Source organism: Gallinula chloropus, assembly GCF_964237585.1.
Source record: "Gallinula chloropus genome assembly, chromosome: 8".
NCBI classification, from domain to species: Eukaryota; Metazoa; Chordata; class Aves; order Gruiformes; family Rallidae; genus Gallinula; species Gallinula chloropus.
The window spans coordinates 924,675-946,147 of NC_140093.1; the positions used below are offsets into that span (position 1 = coordinate 924,675).

The 21,473-nt window shown below is 52.8% G+C and overlaps 1 protein-coding gene across 1 annotated transcript in view; it reads left to right on the plus strand.

Moving 5' to 3' along the window:
- The first annotated feature begins 3,079 nt into the window (after positions 1 to 3,079).
- ARHGEF26 (Rho guanine nucleotide exchange factor 26) overlaps positions 3,080 to 21,473 on the plus strand; it is a 43,272-nt gene continuing 24,878 nt past the window's right edge. The window contains exons 1-5 of the mRNA XM_084267265.1: positions 3,080 to 4,126; positions 5,591 to 5,630; positions 7,521 to 7,666; positions 11,986 to 12,042; positions 15,239 to 15,399. Of these exons, the coding sequence (XP_084123391.1) occupies positions 3,095 to 4,126; positions 5,591 to 5,630; positions 7,521 to 7,666; positions 11,986 to 12,042; positions 15,239 to 15,399 (1,436 nt within the window). The 5' untranslated portion in view covers positions 3,080 to 3,094. The remainder of the gene's footprint in view (positions 4,127 to 5,590; positions 5,631 to 7,520; positions 7,667 to 11,985; positions 12,043 to 15,238; positions 15,400 to 21,473) is intronic.

Sequence of the window (21,473 nt, forward strand, 5' to 3'; positions counted from 1 at the left end):
TGGTTTGGGACCTGGTTTGGGGAAGGGGCAGTTTCCAGAGCATTGCAGCCCGCAGCGCTGCACGGGAGTGGTTTCTGCTGCAGTGGGTTTCCCCTGGCACGGGTCCTGGTTTCAGGATCTCCATCTGTACAGAGATGTACACTGATACGAGTGTGGGTTAGGGACAGCCAACAGCATTAACCCAGTTCATTTGAAAACACCAAATTACAGGTGTTTCCTGAACATCTCTAGGGTGAAGAGCTCCAGCCCAGCACACACCAGACATCCTGAGCTGGAAGTCAGATTTCTGATGGGTTAGCAATTCAGAGGCCCAACTGAGGTTTTACAGATCTCCTGCACGTTACCACAGAACATTTGATTTGGTTTTTACACAAAAAGGTATTTATTAACCCAGTAATGTTTCCAAAGCTGTGCTTAATCTTACTGCTACTTGTTGCTTGTTGTCTTGAGGGAATCTCCCCTGTGTCTGTGACAAGACACCACACTAGCGTTCAGGCTGTTTGCCCCAGCTAGGAAATGGTGGATTGACTCCAGATCTTCACTGGTAAATGCCAAGGCTGTTAACTGGAGGGCTCCAACTGCCACCAGGACATGGCTGAAGGTGTCACTGCCTGGCATTGTGGGGCCCCATGGAAGGACACGCTGTCCCTGCCTGTGCTGCGCTCACTTCAGGCCTCTGTGCCCTCACACCCAGCCCTGCCTTTGTCTGAGGAGCTAAGAACAACTGATACTTTTCCTTCTTCTCCTGACTGGTACCAGTGGGTTTCTGTGTCTGGGGATGGCAATGTCATTGCCAGGGGTTTATGAGTTTTCACCTCGCGTGGAATCGACCACCGAGGCGGCTGTTCAGACACACAAACTGCTCCTGGGATTGCATCACAGTTAATTACTGTGTGTGAGAGCCTAAGCTTGTCAAAGCTCATTACCTGGGTTATTAATAATTGGGATTGAGGAGTTAAGGAAAATGCTGCGACTGTGTCCAATTCCTGGCAATTCTATGTGGAAAGTCGGGGGATAATCTCAGGAACAATCCTGTCTGTGAGCTGTCTCTGCAGTGAACTCATGGGGCTGTGAAACCCCAAGCGAGGACTGAATTAGCCGGTTAGGTAACACCTGTGGCTTTTCTGGGGGGGCTGTGGCTGGTTGAGGCCAGTGTGGGCATTTCAAGTTTTGTCCCATCTGTGGGACTGGCAAAACTGTCGATTTTATTTCCATTGGGCTTTGCTCAGTTTTATTCTCAGCAGGATTTTTGGTTTTCCTGGGGTTTTCTGGCAGAAGGAGGAATACATCTGAACTTCATGTGCGTGTGTATGTGGTTGGCTGTTCCTAATGTTCCCTTCCAGATTTTTTTCTGTTTACTACCATCTGAACAGCCTTAGTGTAAATAATACTTGTATTTCAGAAGATAACAGACCACTTTAAATCTATCTTTTTTTCCTGATTCAGCCATAGATGAGCTCCTGCCAGTGTGGAGAGAACAAAACTCTAACCATCTTTATTATGGCCCTTCTCCCTTTGAGTTTAGCCAGGGGCTTAAGGGGTGCCTGCCTTTAAATAACCAGGGGCGTAAGGGGTGCCTGCCTTTAAATAACCAGGGGCTTAAGGGGTGCCTGCCTTTAAACAACCAGGGGCTTAAGGGGTGCCTGCCTTTAAATAACCAGGGGCTTAAGGGGTGCCTGCCTTTAAATAAGCAAGTTACTTTGTTGAACCTGAGCTGGAGAGTTCGCAGTCCTGAAGCTGGGCTTGTGTGGATGCCCCAGAGTGAGCCCAGCCCCTTCTCCGAGGGAGGCACCTGCCATCTTGTACCGCAGGCCCGGTCTCCACAGCAGAGCTTCTTCCCTAACTCTTTTCCAGTTAAAATCTGGGGAGAAATTGGATTTGCATCTCACAGGTAGTGAAAGCAAAGCGGGCTGAGCTGTTTGGCCTAACAAAGCTCTCTCAGCTCCCACCTACTTTCCCATTTCCTGAAGCTCCTGGAATGACCGGAATGTTTCACCCCTGATTAGGGTGCAGAAAACCAGTGGGTGAGGGTCCAGGTCAAGGGCAGTAGGCATGTGCCACATGTCAAGGTTAACAGGAGTAAGTATGTGCCCCATTTCCTTCCGTCCACAGCTCTGGCTGCCACGTCCCAGGCCGGGGAGGCTGAGCTCCCGCATGCTCCAAGGATGGATGTCCACCTGGGCTGAGGTGTTGCGCAGCAGCAGGAATCGCACCTGGATTTGGTCGAGGTAAGCCCGACAAATACCAATGCCGTTTCGCGGCCCCGGGCAGCGTCCTGAATCCCCAGCCCCCAGCCCCGGGAACAAGATGGCGCGGGGCCGGGTCAGCGCACAGGTGGCCGCGCTCCCCAGTCCCGGCCCAAACCTCTTCCGGGCAGGGCCCCGCTGGGCCTTCGGGCGGGGAAGAGGCCCCGGAGGCCGCCGCGCTCCCCCCCCCGCTGAGCTGCTTCAGTTTGGGTCTCGCCGGGGCGTGACCCCGGCTGCCCCTGCCGCCTCCTGGGCTCCTCCCAGGCCGCGCCGCCCTTGGCCCGGGTTCCCTTCGCTGAGGGCGGGCGGCGGCCTGACCCGCGCCCCGCTGCCCCGCGCTGGGCGGGGGCGGAGGGCAGGGGAGGGGCCCGGCCCGGCCCGGCCCGGCAGTGCCCGCGGCCGCCGGTGGAAGCCTGCGGGAGGCTCGTGTGCCGCGTTCCGCCTCAGCCGCGCCGCAGGTGGGGCGGAGAAGGGAAGCGAAGTGAAGCGGAGGCGGCGGCCGTGTCCCCCGCCCCCGGGGGCGCTGCGATGAGGTGAGGCCAGGCCAGGCCAGGCCGGGCCCTGGGCGCTGCGGACGGCGAGCGGGAGCGGGCCCGTCCATCCCCGGCTCGGCGCAGGTGGGAGCGGCGGGAGCGCGGCTGGGGGCGGGCGCGAGCCGGGGGCGTGTCCGCACCGCCGCGCCCGGCCCGCGCTGGCCCGGCGCCCGTGGGGCTGCCGCGGCCCGAGGAGCGGCGCCGGCGGCGTCCCCTTGGCCGGGCTGCGGGAGCGGGCGGCGGCGACGGGCGGGAGGCGCCGCCTCCCTCCCCCGCCTCCCCCTTGGAGGTCGCGGCGGCCCCGCGGAGCGGGCGATGGATGGGGCGGGCGAGGCGGATCTCTCCGGCGACGAGGCGGCGCCACGGTGGAGGACGAGGTCGGCCCCCCGGCCGCGGCCCCGCGCTTGGAGCAAGCCCCGGCCCCAGTCGTACCAGACCCCCAACGGCGTGCTCTGCACCGACTTCCCCGTGGAGGACAGGTGCACCTTCACCGTGACTCAGCCTGCCGGCACCGTCAGCGCCCGCCCGGGCGACGGGGCGCTCCGCAGGGGCCCCTCGTTCGGCGGCGCCGGCATGGGGCCGGCGTCCAACGGGCAGGAACGGCCTCCGGGCCGCCGGGCCGCCCCCCCACACCTGCCCCCTGCGCGCTGCCCCCGGGCGCTGCCTCTGGTTCCCAGCGGCTTCGCGGGCCCTGCGGCCGGCGGCGCGGTCTCGGCGGCGGGCAGCGCGCCGGGCCGTGCCCCGGGGAGCCCCCGCCAGCGCCAGCCGGTTGCTCTTCCCGCCAGCCCGCAGCCCTCGCCGGCCCCCGGTAAGAGGGAGGCGGCGGCGCCGTCCCCGCGGTGCGACCGGGTTCCGAGGGCGCCAGACACGGTGCCGCCGGCCCGGCCCGCGCTGTCCCCGGCCACGTCCCCCGGGCACGGAGTCGCTCCTGAGAGACCCGCGTCCCCTGCGGAGCAGCCCGTGGTGCTGAGCACCAACAGCCCCGCCGCTCTCAAGGTGGGCACGCAGCAGATCATTCCCAAGGGCTTGGCTTCCGAGATAAAGGCGACCAGCAAAGCCAACAGCCAGAGCGCCGAGACGAGCAGGAGGGTGCTGAAGGTGCGCAGCATGGTGGAGAGCCTCAGCCTGCCTCTGGTGGCCGATGCCGAGGAGGAGCCCGAAGGCGACCTGGACAGCCCGGGCACGCTGCGGCGCGGCCTGAGGTCCACGTCCTACCGCCGGGCCGTGGTGAGCGGGGTGGACCTGGACGGCTCTTCCAACTTCAAGAAGAAAAACAGAATGTCCCAGCCCCTGCTGAAAGCCGTCGTTGAGGACAAGGAGAAGTTCTCCAGCCTGGGGAGGATGAAGGTGAGTTGTGCCGGTTGTGCTGAGTCCAGCGGTGTGCACAGGCCGCGTGGGAGCGGGACTTGCAGGCTCTGTTTTCCCTACGTGATGGGTTTTTCACAGCTTCTTGCCACTGCAAAGCCTTTGGAGCTCGCGATGGGCCCCACGATCGCTCACAGGTGACTTCAGAGTTCAGCAGGGAGGTGTCAGGGCCGCGGTTCATCCGCAATCAGGGCAGCTCGCAGCGGGGCTGGGGGAGCTTCACACACTGCCTGCCCCTCTCCCCCGCTGCCCCCCGTCCCCGCTGCCCCTCCTGCTCTTCCTCACACTCTGGCTGATGGTTTGAAACCTGTTTAACAGTAGGGAGTAAACAGGGAAAAAAAAAGAGGCATTAACTTCATAAGAAGTGCCTGCAAGAGTAAATAAACTGTCAGAAAAACGACCTTCCTTCCTTCCCTACTTCCCTACCTGAGGCTTCAGTTTTAAAGTATTTTCTAACACCAGAGTGTGATCGTTTTTTTAAGTTGGTAGAGGCCACTCCAGGTATCGTATTGTAGTGTGGGTTTAATGCCTGCAAGCACTGAAGAAATGTAGAATGCCTGTTTTTAATTGTAATCCCTCAGATTTATACTGAATGTTAATATAGTAAATGATAAAGACTTGCTGAAAAAATATTCTCTTGCTTGCACATACATTGTAAACTTGCATTTCCATCTCTTTAAGTATACTTTTTAAATTTAGAAACCTAAGCTGTTGGCAGAGTTCTGGGAGTGTTTGGACCTGTGTAACTAACGCTGTACAACAGGCTGAGGGCTAATGCTGTAGCTATTAAAGTAATTAATCAGCTTTATGAGGGTTTTCAGCCAAATGAAAAATTATGGTTATGGAAACTTGAGTGAAAGTGCTACAAGTAGGGAAATAGTAGTGGAGCCAACTGTGAACCACTGAGTGGGGAGCTGGTTGGGTTGGTGTGGGTGGTGGTAGAGTTTACCAGGAGGCTGTGAGAGAGGAGGACGTGCTGTTGTCCTGCCTTTACACACAAAACTCTTTGCTAGGAGCACAGAACTTGTTGTACCAAACCAGCTGTTTTGTTTCAAAGGGTTGTTTTGGTCTCAAAACGTTAGTTTATAAAATACTTAATGTGGTGGCTCTTAGCAGAGCTGTGGAGAGCCAGCCCCCCTCAGCCCCGGGTCCCCCAGGAAAGCCCCCTGGCAGGGGGATGAGTTTCAGGCTCGCTGACCCCCCCTGCACAGCTCATGTCCTGTCCTTTGGACAGACCAGGCTGGGGACACATCCATGTGAGCAGTGCACAAGGGGAGGGGGAACTGGAGGAGCTCTTCACTTTCTGTGATGAAGCAATTGTGTTCATGAGTACTTGTCCCGTGCCAGAAGTTGATATTCAGGGGCTGTTAATAGCAGCTCCTGTTGCTGTTGGCTATTTTGCATTGTTCTTTTAACATGTGTTTTTCTCTCTCCTGTTTAAACTAGAAGAAAATGCTGAGAGGACAAGGGACGTTCGATGGGGAAGGTAAGCCTGTCCTGCTCAGTCCCAGGAGGCATTGGCTTCAGTTTGCACCCTTCTTCTGTACCTTCTCAGAGACTGAAGTACCTTGTTTTCCCGTAAACTGCCCAAAGGACAGAACCATGCCTGGCACTAGACATACTTGAGGGAGTATTTTGCAGAGTGTAGAACATCAGGTTAGAAATGGGGGTTGTTTGAAGGGCTTCTTTTCATCTTCAGCTCCTGCCCCTCCTTGTAGCTGTGCTGATGGCTGTGTCTGTCTCAGCCCCAGCAGTTGTGTGCAGTAGCAGAGGGAGCTCGTTCCTCCAGTTGGGACTGTCTCCTGCCCCCTCACTCTGCCCAGGTGTAGGACACAGTTTTTGTGGGGCAGCTGGTGGTGTTTTGGGTCAGCTCTTGAAGCAGGCACTTGGGTTCTTATTCCCTGAGTTGATGGTTCGTGCAGCTGTCTCTCTCCCTTCCTCATAAGGCAAGGGTGCTGGGGTGAATTCCTTGGCTTGCTGATGCTTTTCTTTTCCCTTGCTACCCAGGCTTCAAGTTTAAGTGTCAAAAAAAACCCTGTCCATGTATCTGCTCTTTTATGGTGCTCATTAATTCCGGGCTTTTCCAAGTTTGCTGCTTTTCCCAGTATTTCAACAAGAAAAAATGCTTTCCTGGCTACGAGTCCATGGAAGTTTCATTATAGTAACTGCTACTCTCTTGGCTTTTCTCTGCTTAATGCCTCCTTAAGGTCCTCTCAGCTGCCGTGTTACCTTCCTTTTCTTCTTGTTTCTGTTTCCAACCCTTCCCACTTTGTTCTATTTCATCACCTTACTCTGACTTTAATCCTTTCTCACACTGCTGTCCCCGATGACGTTTTCTGGGTTCCCTCCCAGTGGCTCCCTCCTCTCTTGGACGGACCCCAACTAATAACTTTCTCTGTAATGCCTCCCAGAATTCAGTTACTGTACACAATTTCCTGTCTTAAAAGCATATAAACGGCACAGAGTCGTTCCAGAGAAGAAATGCCAGAGGGCCAGACCTTGTGTAACACTCAGCCAGGGCTGCACGGTCCGAGCAGGTGGGATGGATCCACCCAGCCCAGCATAAGACCTCAGGAGTTGCAACCAAGGGGCCAGACCTTTCCCTTATTTCCCTTTTCTCTTGTAGGGAACACTGGGTATTGTTCAAAGCCTGGCCTGTCTCTAGAGTACCTTATGGAGCTTGCTCTCTTTACAGCTTAATCTGCCTGTCAGTTGTTCTGGTGTTGGATGTCTCTGTGCTTCCCTGCGTGCTGTTGAGAGGGGTGGGTGGTCAGGGCGGCTGGGGGTGGCCAGGGTGTGCTGGTGGCACCGCTGAACCAGCGCTGTGGTGCTGGAGGGTGTGAGGAGGCCCACAGGCCCGTTGGGACAAGCCTCAAAGTCGCTATTTGGAATCGTTCTGACCTCAGATTCTCAGCAATCTGGATCGTTTCCTTCTCTCAGTGAAGTGCAAAGGCTGTGCTTCGAGCTGGCAGCGTGGAAGTTGGCACAGGGAGAGGACTTGTCTCCTAGATTAAAAGAGCTAGACCTCCAGCTCAGTGACTCCCCTGACATGCTCCTTGCCTCTCCAGACTGCTGGCTGATCATGAAACCTCGTGCAGCAAACCAGGCAAGGGAGAAAATTGTGTTCTGTTTTTTCTCCACAAAGGACACAGCTGTTCTTTAATTCAGTCAGTGTGGATCTTTTTGGTAGGGGTACAGTGATGCATTGTTACTGCACTGCACCATTGTCCATCCTAAATGGGACACTGTCTGTGGCCCCAGGAGCGGTGTGGTGACGCTTCGCCTGCTTCCATTGTTTCACTGTTACTTAGGATGTTTAGGAAAGCAGTTAAGCTAACTTCCTAGTGATTAATGACATGCTCTTGTTGTTTTGTAGAAAACGCTGTGTTGTATCAGAACTACAAGGAAAAAGCTCTGGACATAGATTCTGATGAAGAGCCTGAGCCCCGGGAGCAGAAGTCGGATGACACGGTTGTGTTTCCATATAAGCCCCTGAGATCAACGTGGAGCCAGCTGTCTGTTGTGAGTACTTCATCAACATATAGCTGGAGATGTCTGAACACATGAAGCAAGTCTTCCTGCTTGCTGCTGGATGTTCAGCTGAAGTTTGTCATCTTTTTTTTTTAATTTTTTGCCCCTGCACTGGGCACTGGTGAGGCTGCACCTGGAGTGCTGGGTCCAGTTCTGGGCTCCTCACCATCAGAAGGACACTGAGGGCCTGGAGCAATTCCAGAGAAGGGCAACCAGGCTGGGGAAGGGGCTGGAGGGCAAATCCTCTGAGGAGCAGCTGAGGGAGCTGGGGGTGTTGAGCCTGGAGAAGAGGAGGCTGAGGGGAGACCTTCTCCCCACCTCCCCTGCCCTGCCAGGAGGGTGCAGAGAGGTGGGCGATGGTCTCTGCAGCCAGGGGACAGGAGGGGATGGGACAAGGGGCAATGGGCTCAAGCTGCCCCAGGGCAGGGTCAGCTCAGCTGGGAGGGAAAGTTCTTCCCTGGCAGAGTTGTGGGGCTGTGGCACAGGCTGCCCAGGGAGGGGCTGAGTACCCCCCTGGGGGTGTTTAACAGAGGGGAGATGAGGTGCTCAGGGAGCTGGTTTGGCACAGGACAGGAACAGTTGGACTTAAAGGGCTTTTCCAACCTTGTGATTCTGATTCTTTTTTCCCTCCCAAACTGTAAAGTATCTCTGAATACTCTTTTATCAACAGATTTGCAACTGCTCAGATGTTATCAATCCAAATGTAGAGCTCTCAGTTTAGCTTTCATTGAGGTTTGCTCCAACAGCTTCAAGAAAGCACAAGTGAAGTTTTCCCAGTCAGTTTAGTGGGTATAGACTGGTGCTCCTGCCAGAATCCATTTCCCCCATTGCCTGACACTCCCTTTTCCTGGCACAAGTGTTCCTGAGTTCGTGAGGCTGCACAGACTGGTTAATGAGCATCTCATCTGAAATTGCCAAGAAGAAGAATTTGGTGTGGTCTGAGATGAAATTAAGCCCAACTTTGAGGTGCAGAGGAATTAGTATTTCATCAGCTTACACTTTAAGATCTATTTCTGTTTCTTTCTTTTCTTTTTAAACTAGCCTGGGGAAACAAAAACCAGGCATGCCTTGAGAGTTTTGCTTGTGTGTTGAATTGAAGACCCTGATGTTGTACCTCCTGCAGTCCCTAGAGATGGCTGTGTGGGCTGTGCCTCTGCAGGGTGTTGGCAGCTGTATGGGTGTAGGTCCTGGGGAGAGTTACAGCTGTTATGGGGTACCACCAGAAAGCCTGAACAGGTTTAAAGCCCAACAGCAAGTAAAAATCAGGTGAAGCCTGTGCTTTTCAAGCTCCTTTCAATAAGTTGTAGTGGTGTGGGTCAGGACGACGTGGAAGTCCTGTTCATTACTGGTCTTTACTTCAGATGCAGAGCAGCACAGGTGAGAGTCCATTTCAGGGTCCTGTGTTGTTACTACTTGATGGGATCACCTGGAGTATTGGACAGCTGGGGCCGTTGCCTGGGTATATCCTACAGAAATCAGGTATTAAGCCTCAGCAAGATGCTCTTTAGATTCTCTTTAGCAGAGCTGCCTCATGGATGTTGATGACTTTCAGCAGTTTAAAGTATTCAAATGCAAAGCCCTCTTTGATTCAGTGGCTATAAAAAGACAAAACAGTGTGGTTTTGAAAAGATTTGCTTTAAATTTTCCTTCAACAACTCGAGTACTTCAAATGTCATTAATTTGCTTAATGTTGCAAACACGTTTGTTTATAATGAAGTCAGATTAATTTCTGTTCTGCCTTCTAGGCAAGCAGCAGTCAGTGTCTCAGCAGCTGAGGTATTTTGGAAGGAATCCTATTCAGTAATAAGAATTTGAAAAACACTAATTTGTTGTGAGAATAAAGCAGTGTGAAGATCATCTTGGGCAGAGAACCCTTCCTGTGCCATGACTTCAGCACAGCAGACTTGCTCAGGGTCTTCACTTGATTTACGAGGCTGGAAGTGGGGTGTGTATGGGAGAAGGTGAAACCAGAATGTGGGAATCTGAATCTCCTAGTGTCTGTGTTTATATCTCTCTGGAAGAAGTACACACTGTCCATGCCTGTTCAAAAGGGAGTGCACAGTTGGGACAGGAAGTCAGCTGGAGGATGTCAAAGTTGGGTTTCAACATACGTTAGGAAAGGAGGAGAATAATAGTTGCTGGGAGTGACTGTGCTGGGAAATGGAGGGGAAAGGCAGCAGAAAGAGCAGACTCATTCTGCAGGATGCTTCTTCCTCCATACAGCCCTGACACCTGATGATGCACTTCTGACCAGACTTTCTATTTTAGGGAGGTGCTGAAACCTTCATGTGTGGAGTGGTCAAACCCTTCGTGATAATAGCAGTGAAAAAGGGACATTTCTGTCTTCCTGCAGTGCATGCACACTGTGAATCTAAGGTTGAGCTTCTCAGCAGCTGTTTAAAGACTGAAATGAGGTGCTATTTAGATCCAGTCCTTTCAAGTTGGTCTCTTGAACCCTCTTCTTCTTCAGATTCCTGTCAGAGATAAGACAGCCAAGCAGATGATGAGGTAAAGAGCCAGCTTAGCTCTGTTCCTTCCAACCTTCAGCTGGTAATTTAAAAGTTCTTTGGCCAAAGTGTATCCCAGAAGTATCTCTGCAGTGAGAGTAATATATCCCTTGAAATCCCAGGGGCAGGTGGAATGAGAAGAGAAAGCTGTTGGTGGTACATGAGGAGCTGGTGTCCCATGACTTGCTGCTGCTCTCACAGACCTGGTGTTGTGTGGTGGACTCCTTAACTCTTTGGTTTGTTTTGGGGGTTTTTTAATGTTCATAGAATCACAGAATCTTTCAGGCTGGAAAAGACCTCTAGGATCATCAAGTCCAACCTTCTGTCCAACCCACCATGTCAACTCACCCACGTCCTGCAGTGCCACGTCTGCACGTGTTCTGAACCCCTCCAGGGATGGGGACTCCACCACCGCTCTGGGCAGCCTGGTCCAAGGCCTGGATGTTCTCCTGTTAAATGACACAATATATGTGATTTGCAGCAGGAAAGAATAAACTTTGGGGTGTCTGGTGTGGCCTGTGGCAGCTGAGCAGGTGGCTTGAGGCAGTGGGGAGCGTGGCTCTGGCTGGAGCTCCCCATGGCTGTGAGGAGCACTGGGCCAACTTGCCTTGGCTGACCTGGCAGAGGGTGCAGGGTGGGGAGGGACATCAGGACTCAGAGCAGAAAGACAGGGCTGTGGGTGGGAGACGTGGCCCTGCCTGCTTAGGGTAAAGCTTTGCTCTGGAATCACTTCCTGGTCAGTGAGCTCCTGGCTGGGCTGATAGGTGTGTTTAGCTAATGAAGACACAGTTCTCAGGCTGACCCAGAAAAAGAACCTTGTGCTGTACGTGTGTCAGTCCAGAAATCCCACGTGAAAGGAGAAGACTTTTCATGCTGGGGTGTGTAAAACCCAGGCAGGCTGGGCAGGGTGGCTGTGCCTCAGCTCTCTCTGCTTCTGCAGTGCTTCCCTGGGGAAGTTTTGATACATTCTTAAATAATGAAATGATTTAGTGCTTCCATTAAGTCTGTCAGGCATTGTCAACATACTTTGTTATTTCTGATGGCTCGTTGCTGGTGTTCTGAAGTGAAAGCTGAGTGTGCTCTGGCAGCTGGGAAGGGCGATGGGACCCTGGGCTCCATCAGCAGAGGGGTGGCAGCAGGGACAGGGAGGGGATTGTCCCTCTCTGCTCTGCCCTCCCCAGCTGGAGTCCTGTGGCCAGAGCTGGGGCCCAACACAAGGAAGATGTGGGGCTGGTGGAGAGGGGTCAGAGGAGCCACAGGGATGATCAGAGGGCTGGAGCAGCTCCCCTCTGGAGAGAGGCTGAGGGAGCTGGGCTGGGTCAGCCTGGAGAAGAGAAGGCTGTGGGGGGACCTCACTGCAGCCTCCCCGTCCCTGAAGGGAGCAGAGGAACAGGAGGGGAATGGGCTTGTTAAAGGGCAGAGACTGGCAGGACAAGGGGATGGGGTGAAGCTGGAGGAAGGTTTAAATTAGATATCAGGGGGGAGTTCTTTGCAGAGAGAGTGGTGAGGGGCTGGAAGGGGCTGCCCAGAGAGGGGGTGGGTGCCCCATCCCTGGGGGTGTTCAAGGCCAGGTCGGCTGGGGCCCTGGGCAGCCTTGTGTAGCTCCAGGCCTGGAGGTTGGTGTCCCTGCCTGTGGCAGGGGGTTGGAGCTCTGTGACCCTTGGGGTCCCTTCCAGCCCAGCCCAGTCTGGGATTCTGTGGTTCTTGATAATTCGGGGGGGGGGGATTTATTTTTAAATCTCTTTTTTAGATTTCTATTTCTCTACACAGGATGCTAAAATGTTACTTTATCTTTTCCCTCAGGTAAAGAAGAATGGGCTGTCAGAGGCAATCAGCCAGGAAGAAAGGAAAAGACAGGAGGTACTCCTCAGAGAGACACCCTTTGCTCTGCTCCTGTGTGGGGATGCGCCGCGTGCCTGGGCTAACGCTGTGTGTTGAGAAGGAGTGGAGTTCATCACTCTGCTTCCTGTCCCAGGGTGAAGCTCTGTCCTCTCTCCCCAGGGAGGATAAACAAACAAAGCCTGGCAGTTGCTGGTGTGCACGTGTCCCTGCCACGGGTCTCCTGCCACTGTCCTGGCTGGAGGAGGGGTCCTGGGTGCCCTGCAGCCTGGCTGGCGGCTGCACAGCCCCTGCCAGGGGAGGTGTGAATTAACCTTGCCTTCTCACAGGGTAGGAGGTGGCTGTGAGTAGCAAAGAGCAGCTTTTTACAGTGTCCCTTAGCTGTAAGTAACCCCTGAGCAGCTCTGGGTGTGTGAGCAGTGTGTACCTGGTATAACTCACCACCTTCCTGTCCCGCTGAGTAGGTGCGTCCACGCTGGCGCCAGCAGCAGTTACTGATGTAGTTGTCTTTTCTCTCTCTGTCTCTTTCCCCTTTGCTCCTTCTGTCCTCCCTTACCTGCTCCCCCTTCCTCTCTGCTCCTTTTGTCCACTTTCTGTGCTTTACCCTTACTTACAGGGCTATATCAAAATGAATGAGAGGTGTTGAGCAGAATAGCCTGACCTAGCCAGCTCTGTCCCTGCAGTTCTGGAGGTATGTCCTTCCCTAGGAGAACACCCAAGTCTCTTCTGGTTTTGCTCTTTACTAGCAATGCTGTAGCACTGCCTGCCATGGTGATCTGTTCCAGGATTGTTTGGCTTCAGGACATACCTGGGGGATGGTAGCCCAGTGAGGCCTGACTGAGGCTTTCTGTAACGTTGGCAGATGTGTTGGGCAAACCTGGAACTCTGATGTAGCTGTGTGACCTACAGCTGCTGTCTGTGTCCATGTGTGCAATGCAGAAACGTCTTGTGTTGCACACAGACAGCAGCTTGTGGGGCTCTCTACAGCACTCTGCTTTGTTGGTTGTCTTCTGCTTTTTTGGGCAGGGGTTGTGCAGAGGTTCAGGCCTGTGGCTGTTTTTCTGTCTCCTGCTGGGAAGCCTTTGAGACACGAGGCATTTAGTTCAGTCCTGTCCTTTAGTCTCTGTTTCCTGGAGTCATATTTACATCCCTGCAAAGAGAACAAGTTCATTATGTGCCTTTAAAATGTAAGGCCTTCGATGTTACAGAAAGGTTTTCAAGCCTGAGGGGTTTTTATGTGAATATTAGAGGCTCATCCCTTCAGAGGGAGCCTAAACAAGTATTCTTAAGATGTAGCTGTTCTACCAAGTCATGCTTTTGCTGTGTTTCTTTCAAGTTGCCTTTTATCAACTCTTTATCTATTCTTTAAATTTCTCTTTAGAGCCTGTTAGATTATTTTTGCCATCATAATATGCTGTTGTCACTGCAGAAAAATGCAGCTGGTTGCTTTCTGTCTTGCTTAAATGTCACTGTCATGCATTCATACACACCCCATCTTCCAGAACACATCACTGGGAGGAGCCTCTGCATCTTCTGTCCAGTGAAAATGTGGCATCCAGTCCTAACTAACATCATTTTTCTTAGATCTTCTTAACTGAGTATGTGTGTGTGAAGTGCAGATGCATCTGGCCTCTGAGGAGTGTCAGTGTCCATCAGGATTTGCACATCTGCTTACCTTGACACCAGTATGGACACAGTATGGGTTCAGGTGTTGAGAAACGCTGTTGGCAAGCACTGGGGAGCTGCTGCCCAGCCTCTGGATGTGATGCAGTTACTGTGTGTCAAAGTCATGGCTGTTCCTCAGTCCTTTCTTATCTTTTATTCTCCACAACACAGCGGGGACATGCTAAGATGATATTCTCTCCCCTTCCTTACACATTAGAAGCAAGGTGTCTTTCTTTGTCCCATTCATTTCTTCCTGACTCTGAATGGCCTTCTCCTGCCAGACTGGAAGAGGTCCCTGAGCATCCTCAGTAACAGCCTAAGCACAACCTCTCCAAAACAAGGAGAGTAAGAGAGCTTGTGTATTGTCCTGTGTTGGGAAATGTCTGGGTACAAACCAGTTAGCCATGGCACTCTGCAGGTAACTCCTTTCTGTGGGAGCACAGCCTGGAGAAGCACCAGGAGGTGGAAGCTTGGGAGTGCTGGGCAGAGGGCAGAGCGCTGCTGCAGGCACAGCTCTGCTGCCGGTGAGCCAGGCAGGAGGGAGGTGTCCTGACACAGCCTGGCTGAGGGACAGAGGTGCTCTGGGGCTTCTCAAGGCAGATGTTGCTGGCAGGCAGGCAGTTTAGCCTTGGTTTAAGTATCACCTTTGTGTATCTTCCTGCCCAGCAGTGTGACTCTGGGCATCACATGGATCATGCTGTAGCTGTTGCCCAGCTGCTGCGCTGCCTCTCGCCAGATCCCTGCAGCTTTTTAGGCAAGAGATGAGATGGAGACAGTGCTGATGGGTACATTCAGCTTCCTTTCCTGCTGGTAGAATGGGCTGTAGGTTTTCTGTTGAGTGCAGTTGTCTCTGAGCTGCAGAAACCTTCACAGCTGGGAGGTGAGGGAAGGTGTGGGAGGTGTCTGTCTGGTCACTGGTGGCTAAAGGGGATGATGGCTCCCCTTCCCATCTGCTCTGCCCCTGGGCTCCTGTCCCTGCTGCAGACAGCTTGGCTTCTCATGTGCCTGCTCCTAACCTGCAGCTTTGGGGCAGCCCAGGTATTGCTGCTGAGAACTGGAACCTGAGCTTGGCAGGGGGTTTGCTTTTCTGCAGGTGCTTGGCCAAGCAGAGCTCTAACTTAACAGCTTCTCTTGAAATAGAGCAAAAGCAAGTGCCAGTGGGTCAGCAGTAGGATGACTGCAGGCAGCTTCCAACCAGAGCACAGAAACAGACTTCTTGGGGTTTCTTAGATTGTTTATTAAAAACCCCCAACCCACCCACCCACCCACCCACCCTTACCTCTCAGGACTGTCAGTGGGCAGTGGTTGCAGTTGGTGTCAAGTTTTTGTCTTCAGGCTCCCAGTTTGCAGTAGCAATCAGAGCTCTGAATGTAATTAAATCACTTCTGAGTAAATGGTGCAACTACTATGGAGGTGAAAATCCATGTCAGAATGGCTAGCTTCTGTCCAGTACCTCCTCTTTGCCCCCTCCCTTCCTCCCTCCCCGTGCTCCTTGGTTAACCCTCAGAAGAGGCCCCCTGAGCAGTAAGCCTTGTCCCCCTTCACTTTGCAGGCGATATTTGAAGTGATCTCTTCTGAGCACTCCTACCTGCTGAGCTTGGAGATTCTGATCCGGATGTTTAAAGACTCCAGGGAGCTCAGCCTCACCATGACCAAAACAGAGAGCCACCACCTCTTCTCCAATATCACGGATGTTTATGAAGCCAGCAAGAAGTAAGTGTAGCAATGCATTTCCACAGCTTCACAACCCTAGGCTTTCCTACAATTAGAAACCTGAATTTAAAATTTACAAGTTAAATTTCAATGATTTACTTTTTTTACTTATACCTGAGGACTTGTTCCTAGTGCTCAAAATGTCTTTCAAGCAATTTTCAGTGAAATCCAGTAGACAAAAGTGTCCTTGGTGTTGCCACTAAATGCAGGAACAGCCACAAGCTAGCAAATCCAGTGAAAGTTTAGGCCTGAGGGTTCCAGGATGAAAAGTCAATGTTGCATGTGTTAATGTGCAGAGCCTTAATTTATTGAGACTTACAAAAAGCCTGGAGTGGGATTTGATTCTCTGCTCTTTGAGAGCACCAAAGTGTGTGCTCTGCAGTGTTGAAGAACTGTTTCCTGTCTCAGAAGGAGCTGGGGTTTATTTTGCCTGCTTATTTGGTGTGCAGGAGGAGTAAGCCCCTGTTTGCCTGAGTTTTGTTTCCTTTGTGGACCTCACCAGTGGATCTTTGAAGGGTAGAGCCTGGTTACACAGTGGTGTTTGCAGGCTCAGGCTGTGCCTTACCCACACTCCCATCCTCTGGAGCCTCCTGCTCTTAGAAAAATCTGAGCTTTTCCTGCCAGAACACTCAGGTTGAACAGTTCTTACTGGTACAGCCAGACCATAAAGGAGAACTTACAGGGAGGCTGAACAGGAGATGTCCTGTTGTTATTTTCATGCCCCTTTGACCATAAAAGCAAGTTTCTTACTGGAATCTCAGCTACTGGTCTTGGAGTGGTAACTGTTTCTTCCCAAGCTGTCCTGCTGGGGTGAAGGGGGAAGATACCACACATCCTGGTGGGTGTGCAGGTGAGTTTGGCAGGCTCACCTTGCCACTGAGTTTGAACTCCTGTTTAATGGGATGGGCATGGTATTAGCTTCTCTGAAAGCTGGTAGGAAAGGAGCAGTAAGCACCCTTCAGATCCAAACAGTCCCCAAGCTACGTGTTGGTCTGCTGAGCATTCGTTCCTAGCCTTTGCAGCCTGTCACATTAACCTGTCTGCCTCACTGAGCTGTTAGAAGTTGAGCAACTTTCAGTCTTGCCCTTAAGAATGGACTCTTACCAGCTGAATCACTGTTTACTCTCTGCTGAGTACTCAGGGTGCAGCACGAGTATCTTCTGTGTAAACAGTGTCTTTACCTCTGCTGAGCAGTGCTGAGCACCTGGCACAGGGACCTCAGCTCTCTGGAAAGGGAGATCAGCTGGGCTGGGCTGTTTCCTGTGAGCTCCTCTGTGCTGAGTCAAGGGAACCAGACACCCTACACACAGTGCCTGAGGTGGCAGCTCTTACACCATAGTGCTGAAGAACCTGGTTAGGGTGGCTGATGGTTGCTGCTGGCATTGTTTCACGTGGGCTGTGCACCTGCAGTGTGCTCTGGGGCTGTGGATACCTCAGGCTTGGTTTGCTGAGGCTGTGCTTTGCAGGAACGTGTTGGTTACCCTGGCCTGGGTAACAGCAATGTTACTACTCTGTGTAACTAGAGAGTAAGGATGTCTGTGCCTTGTACCTCCTTTCCAGTTTGACATCAGGCTCTGTGGCTAAAGGGTGAGTTCAGATACAGACTGGTCTTAACCCCAGTGCTGTGCAACCTTAAATGTACCCATGGAGCAGAAAAATACCAGCCTTCTTTCAGAGTGGGGTTTCCAGTTGGATAGGGAATCTGTGGGGCTGGGAATCTCTCTGGAGTCAGTCCTTGCCACCTTGTCAGCTGCTTTTCTTTCTTTCCTTTCTTCTTTTGTCACCTTTGTTTCCTTTTTGGCAGAAATTGGGAAGTCCTGAGTTCTTTAGCATTAAACCCATGTTTACCTCTCTGATATTTCTCAAGTTTGATGTTCCCAGTCATGAAGATGTCGTTTTGTGGCTTCTGTTTCTCTGCAGCCCCACAGGGTCTGTGGGACTCTGCATCTGTTGGGCAGCAGTGTGACTTGGTGGCTTCTGAGGTTCATGCAGTAACAAGGCTTTGTTTCACGTGGCATTGGTGTGTTGTCAAGCACAGACCTAGTCTGAGGTGTGTAACAGGGGGCAGAGCAGTGAAGGTTTGCCCTCTCAGCCCCTCCTTCCCTTCTGTTTCCCCCCTCCCTTACAGCTGAGCTCTCCTGGGGTTGAGGTCTCCTGGCTGGCAGGGAGCTGTGCCACTGCAGTGTTGGGAGAGCTGCTTGCCAAAGTCCTCCAGGCCAAAGGATTGTACCTCTTAAAGGCACCTGCTTTACACCTACTGTGAGGTGTAAGAGTGGAGTACCAGGAGCCCCTTTTTGACAGATGTCAGTGTCACAGAACCATCCTGTGTTGGAGGGTAATTGCTGTCTTTATTAGGCAGTTTAACAGGAGGGTCATGAAGATGCTCAGAGGGCTGGAGCAGCTCCCCTATGGAGAGAGGCTGAGGGAGCTGGGCTGGGTCAGCCTGGAGAAGAGAAGGCTGTGGGGGGACCTCACTGCAGCCTCCCCGTCCCTGAAGGGAGCAGAGGAACAGGAGGGGAATCAGCTTGTTAAAGGGCAGAGACTGGCAGGACAAGGGGCTGGGGTGAAGCTGGAGGAGGGAAGGGTGAGAGGAGAGATTGGGGGAAAGTTCTTTGCAGAGAGAGTGGTGAGGGGCTGGAAGGGGCTGCCCAGAGAGGGGGTGGGTGCCCCATCCCTGGGGATGTTCAAGGCCAGGTTGGCTGGGGCCCTGGGCAACCTTGTGTAGCTCCAGGCCTGGAGGTTGGTGTCCCTGCCTGTGGCAGGGGGTTGGGGCTCTGTGACCCTTGGGGTCCTTTCCAACCCAGACCAGTCTGGGATTCTGTGGTTCTGTGAAATCAAAGGTTTAATTAGCCCACAGGCTTGGCCTCTCCTTGGATCCTTCCTGGAAGGCACAGCTGACTCTGCTGCATCGTGGTGTGAATAGGTGTGTCCAGCTCTTCCCCCTGTTCAGCACACCTTCCAGATCATTACACACCCCAACACTTTTCCCTGCAAGTGTCTACAGCAGAGATGGGGGTGGGGAGAGCAGTTTTAGGGGAATTCTTACACCCTTTTGATTCAGAGGCTTCAAAGGAAGTGGGACCAAACAAGAATACGAAAGGAAAAGCACCACACTGGCCCAGAACGATCGTCTCACCCTTCTCATCTGGAAGGTCTAAGGGTGCAAGGGCCTGGGGGGTGATAACTTGGAGGGAAAGCACAGTTTGTAACTTCTTATTGAGAACTTGAAGGAAAACATAGTTTGTTTGCAGAGTTATGCAATGCTGTTAAACTGTAACAGAACTGTTCTCCCTATCTACAACCTCACTTGTGTAAACAGTGAAAGTGATTTTGAAACAGAAGCCTCTTTCTTGCTGTCTCCAAGCTGCCAGCTTCCCATTTTCGGGTGTTTCAAGGTAGCCAGAGCCATCCTTTTGTTATAAAACTGTAATAAAACTCAGCATCTGTCCCATCTGGCTGTTTTCAAGCAGTCTCTCCTGTCCTTAACCATGTGAAGTGTGTGTGTGTGGGGAGTTATCAGTGGCTTCGGTTGCTCAGACAAAAGTCTGGCTGGTAAAGAATATGAACTGATAAAAATACTATTTTTTTGGTCAAAATTGCTTGAAGCTTCTGTCTGTGAACTTTGACTTGGAACATGTTGAATGGCACCTCTCCAGAAGCACCCAGATAGGCTTCCAAGGCGTGAGGAGGCTGTTGCTGGTGGGACAAAGGCACCTTTGTCCCAGGCAGAGTGCAGACAGCCTGGAGCTCGCTGCTTTGGGGAGCTCCCTGGGATTGTAGGGAAGAGCCGAGCTGAGTGATTTGTGCAGTGTGTTTGCTTATGGAAATGCCCTGTGGGGTGGCCTCAGAGAGCCTGAGGCCTGATTGTGTGTTTGCCCCTGTGTGTAACACGGGAGCTGAGACCACAGAGCAGAGTCACACAGGGCAGCCCGTGGGAGCTGTTGTGTGGAGGTGTGAGCTCAGGGTGATGAGCCTGGGAATACTGCACAGCCAGTCTGAACAGTGGGAGAAGTGGGAGAGCTGTCAGGCAGAGAAGGACCTGGGGTTGTTGGGTGGCTGCAGGCTGAATGTGAGCCAGCAGTGTGCCTGGGTGGCCAGGAAGGCCAATGGCATCCTGGCTTGTGTCAGAAATAGAGTGGCCAGTAGGTCTGGGGAGGGGATTGTGCCCCTGGACTGGGCACTGGTGAGGCTGCAGCTCGAGTGCTGGGTCCAGTTCTGGGCTCCTCAGAATGTCCTCAGGACACTGGGGTCCTAAAGCGAGTCCAGAGAAGGGCAACCAGGCTGGGGAAGGGGCTGGAGGGCAAATCCTCTGAGGAGCAGCTGAGGGAGCTGGGGGTGTTGAGCCTGGAGAAGAGGAGGCTGAGGGGAGACCTTCTCCCCACCTCCCCTGCCCTGCCAGGAGGGTGCAGAGAGGTGGGCGATGGTCTCTGCAGCCAGGGGACAGGAGATGGGACAAGGGGCAATGGGCTCAAGCTGCCCCAGGGCAGGGTCAGCTCAGCTGGGAGGGAAAGTTCTTCCCTGGCAGAGTTGTGGGGCTGTGGCACAGGCTGCCCAGGGAGGGGCTGAGTCACCCCCTGGGTGTGTTTAACAGAGGGGAGATGAGGTGCTCAGGGAGCTGGGGCAGCACAGGACAGGAATGGTTGGACTTGATGATCTTAAAGGGCTTTTCCAACCTTGTGATTCTGTGAAAAACTCTCCGGTCCCAGGTTGTGGTGTGAAAGGGGTCTGTGTCCCTGGAGCCTGTCTTGGGAGAGTGGAGTTACTGGGAGTCAGTGAAAGGTCTCAAAGAACAATTACTTTGACAGGTCAGATGACTGAATTTATAGGAAGCCATCAGCATTTTGTGTGTGTGTCTGCCCTTAGGCCAGCAAAGGCAGGATGCTTGTGGAAGGTCACAACACAACCCCCCCCCCCCCATTTTGACAGGTTCTGACTGTATTTAAACTCTGTGTCTTGATTTCAGTGGAGAAGCTTGTGCAGGTTTGTGAGGCAGCTCAACATCTTGTCTGAGTATCTCAGTTTTATGTGTGAATGTTTGTTAGGAACCAGGTCAGCTTTCTCATAGTGCTTTTTAGTAATTTAGGTTAATGTTTCACCTCTTCCCAACATCACAGAATCATAGAATCCCAGCCTGGGCTGGGTTGGAAGGGACCCCAAGGGTCCCAGAGCCCCAACCCCCTGCCACAGGCAGGGACACCAACCTCCAGGCCTGGAGCTACACAAGGTTGCCCAGGGCCCCAGCCAACCTGGCCTTGAACACCCCCAGGGATGGGGCACCCACCCCCTCTCTGGGCAGCCCCTTCCAGCCCCTCACCACTCTCTCTGCAAAGAACTTCCCCCCAATCTCTCCTCTCCCCCTTTTCTCCTCCAGCTTCACCCCATCCCCTTGTCCTGCCAGTCTCTGCCCTTTAACAAGCTGATTCCCCTCCTGTTCCTCTGCTCCCTTCAGGGACTGGAAGGCTGAACATCCTTTAAGTGATGCAGCCCCATGTTGTAGCTAGGGGATACAGCCCCAGTGCTCGTGCAGACCTGTGTGTGCAAGGCATTAAAACCAGGACCTGAGGAGGACACAGGGCTCTGTTGCTCAGGGTTCAATTTCTTTGGAAGATTGGCACCCCCCAAACCTAAAAGGTGCATATAACAAAAAAAGTAAAGCCCAAAACTTAAATGCTGTGAGTTAGCCCCTTCTACTGCAAATGGGGTCTCTTTTGTTAGCCAGGAGGTTCCAGGGATTCCAGAGCACCAGAATACCCTTTTTCTTTTCTCCCCTGTAAATATGAGGTGCCCACACAGCCCATCGATGGGTTTGCATCGTACTGGTGACCTGGACAGTGCTCTCATCCTCATGTTTCCTCAGCCTGCTTCCTTCATGGTCTGTTTTGACATCATCACTGAACTCTTTGCCTTTAATATCTGGGGTTTGTTTTTTTAGAGAGTTCTTGTGGCAGCTGAAACAACTCCTTGGGATGCCCTGCACTGTTTCTTTGGAAGCAGCTAGCAGTGCTGGTAAGCAATTCCTTAAAAATACTTGCATTCCTGACCCAGTGATTGTTCCTTTATAATTAGGTTCCTTG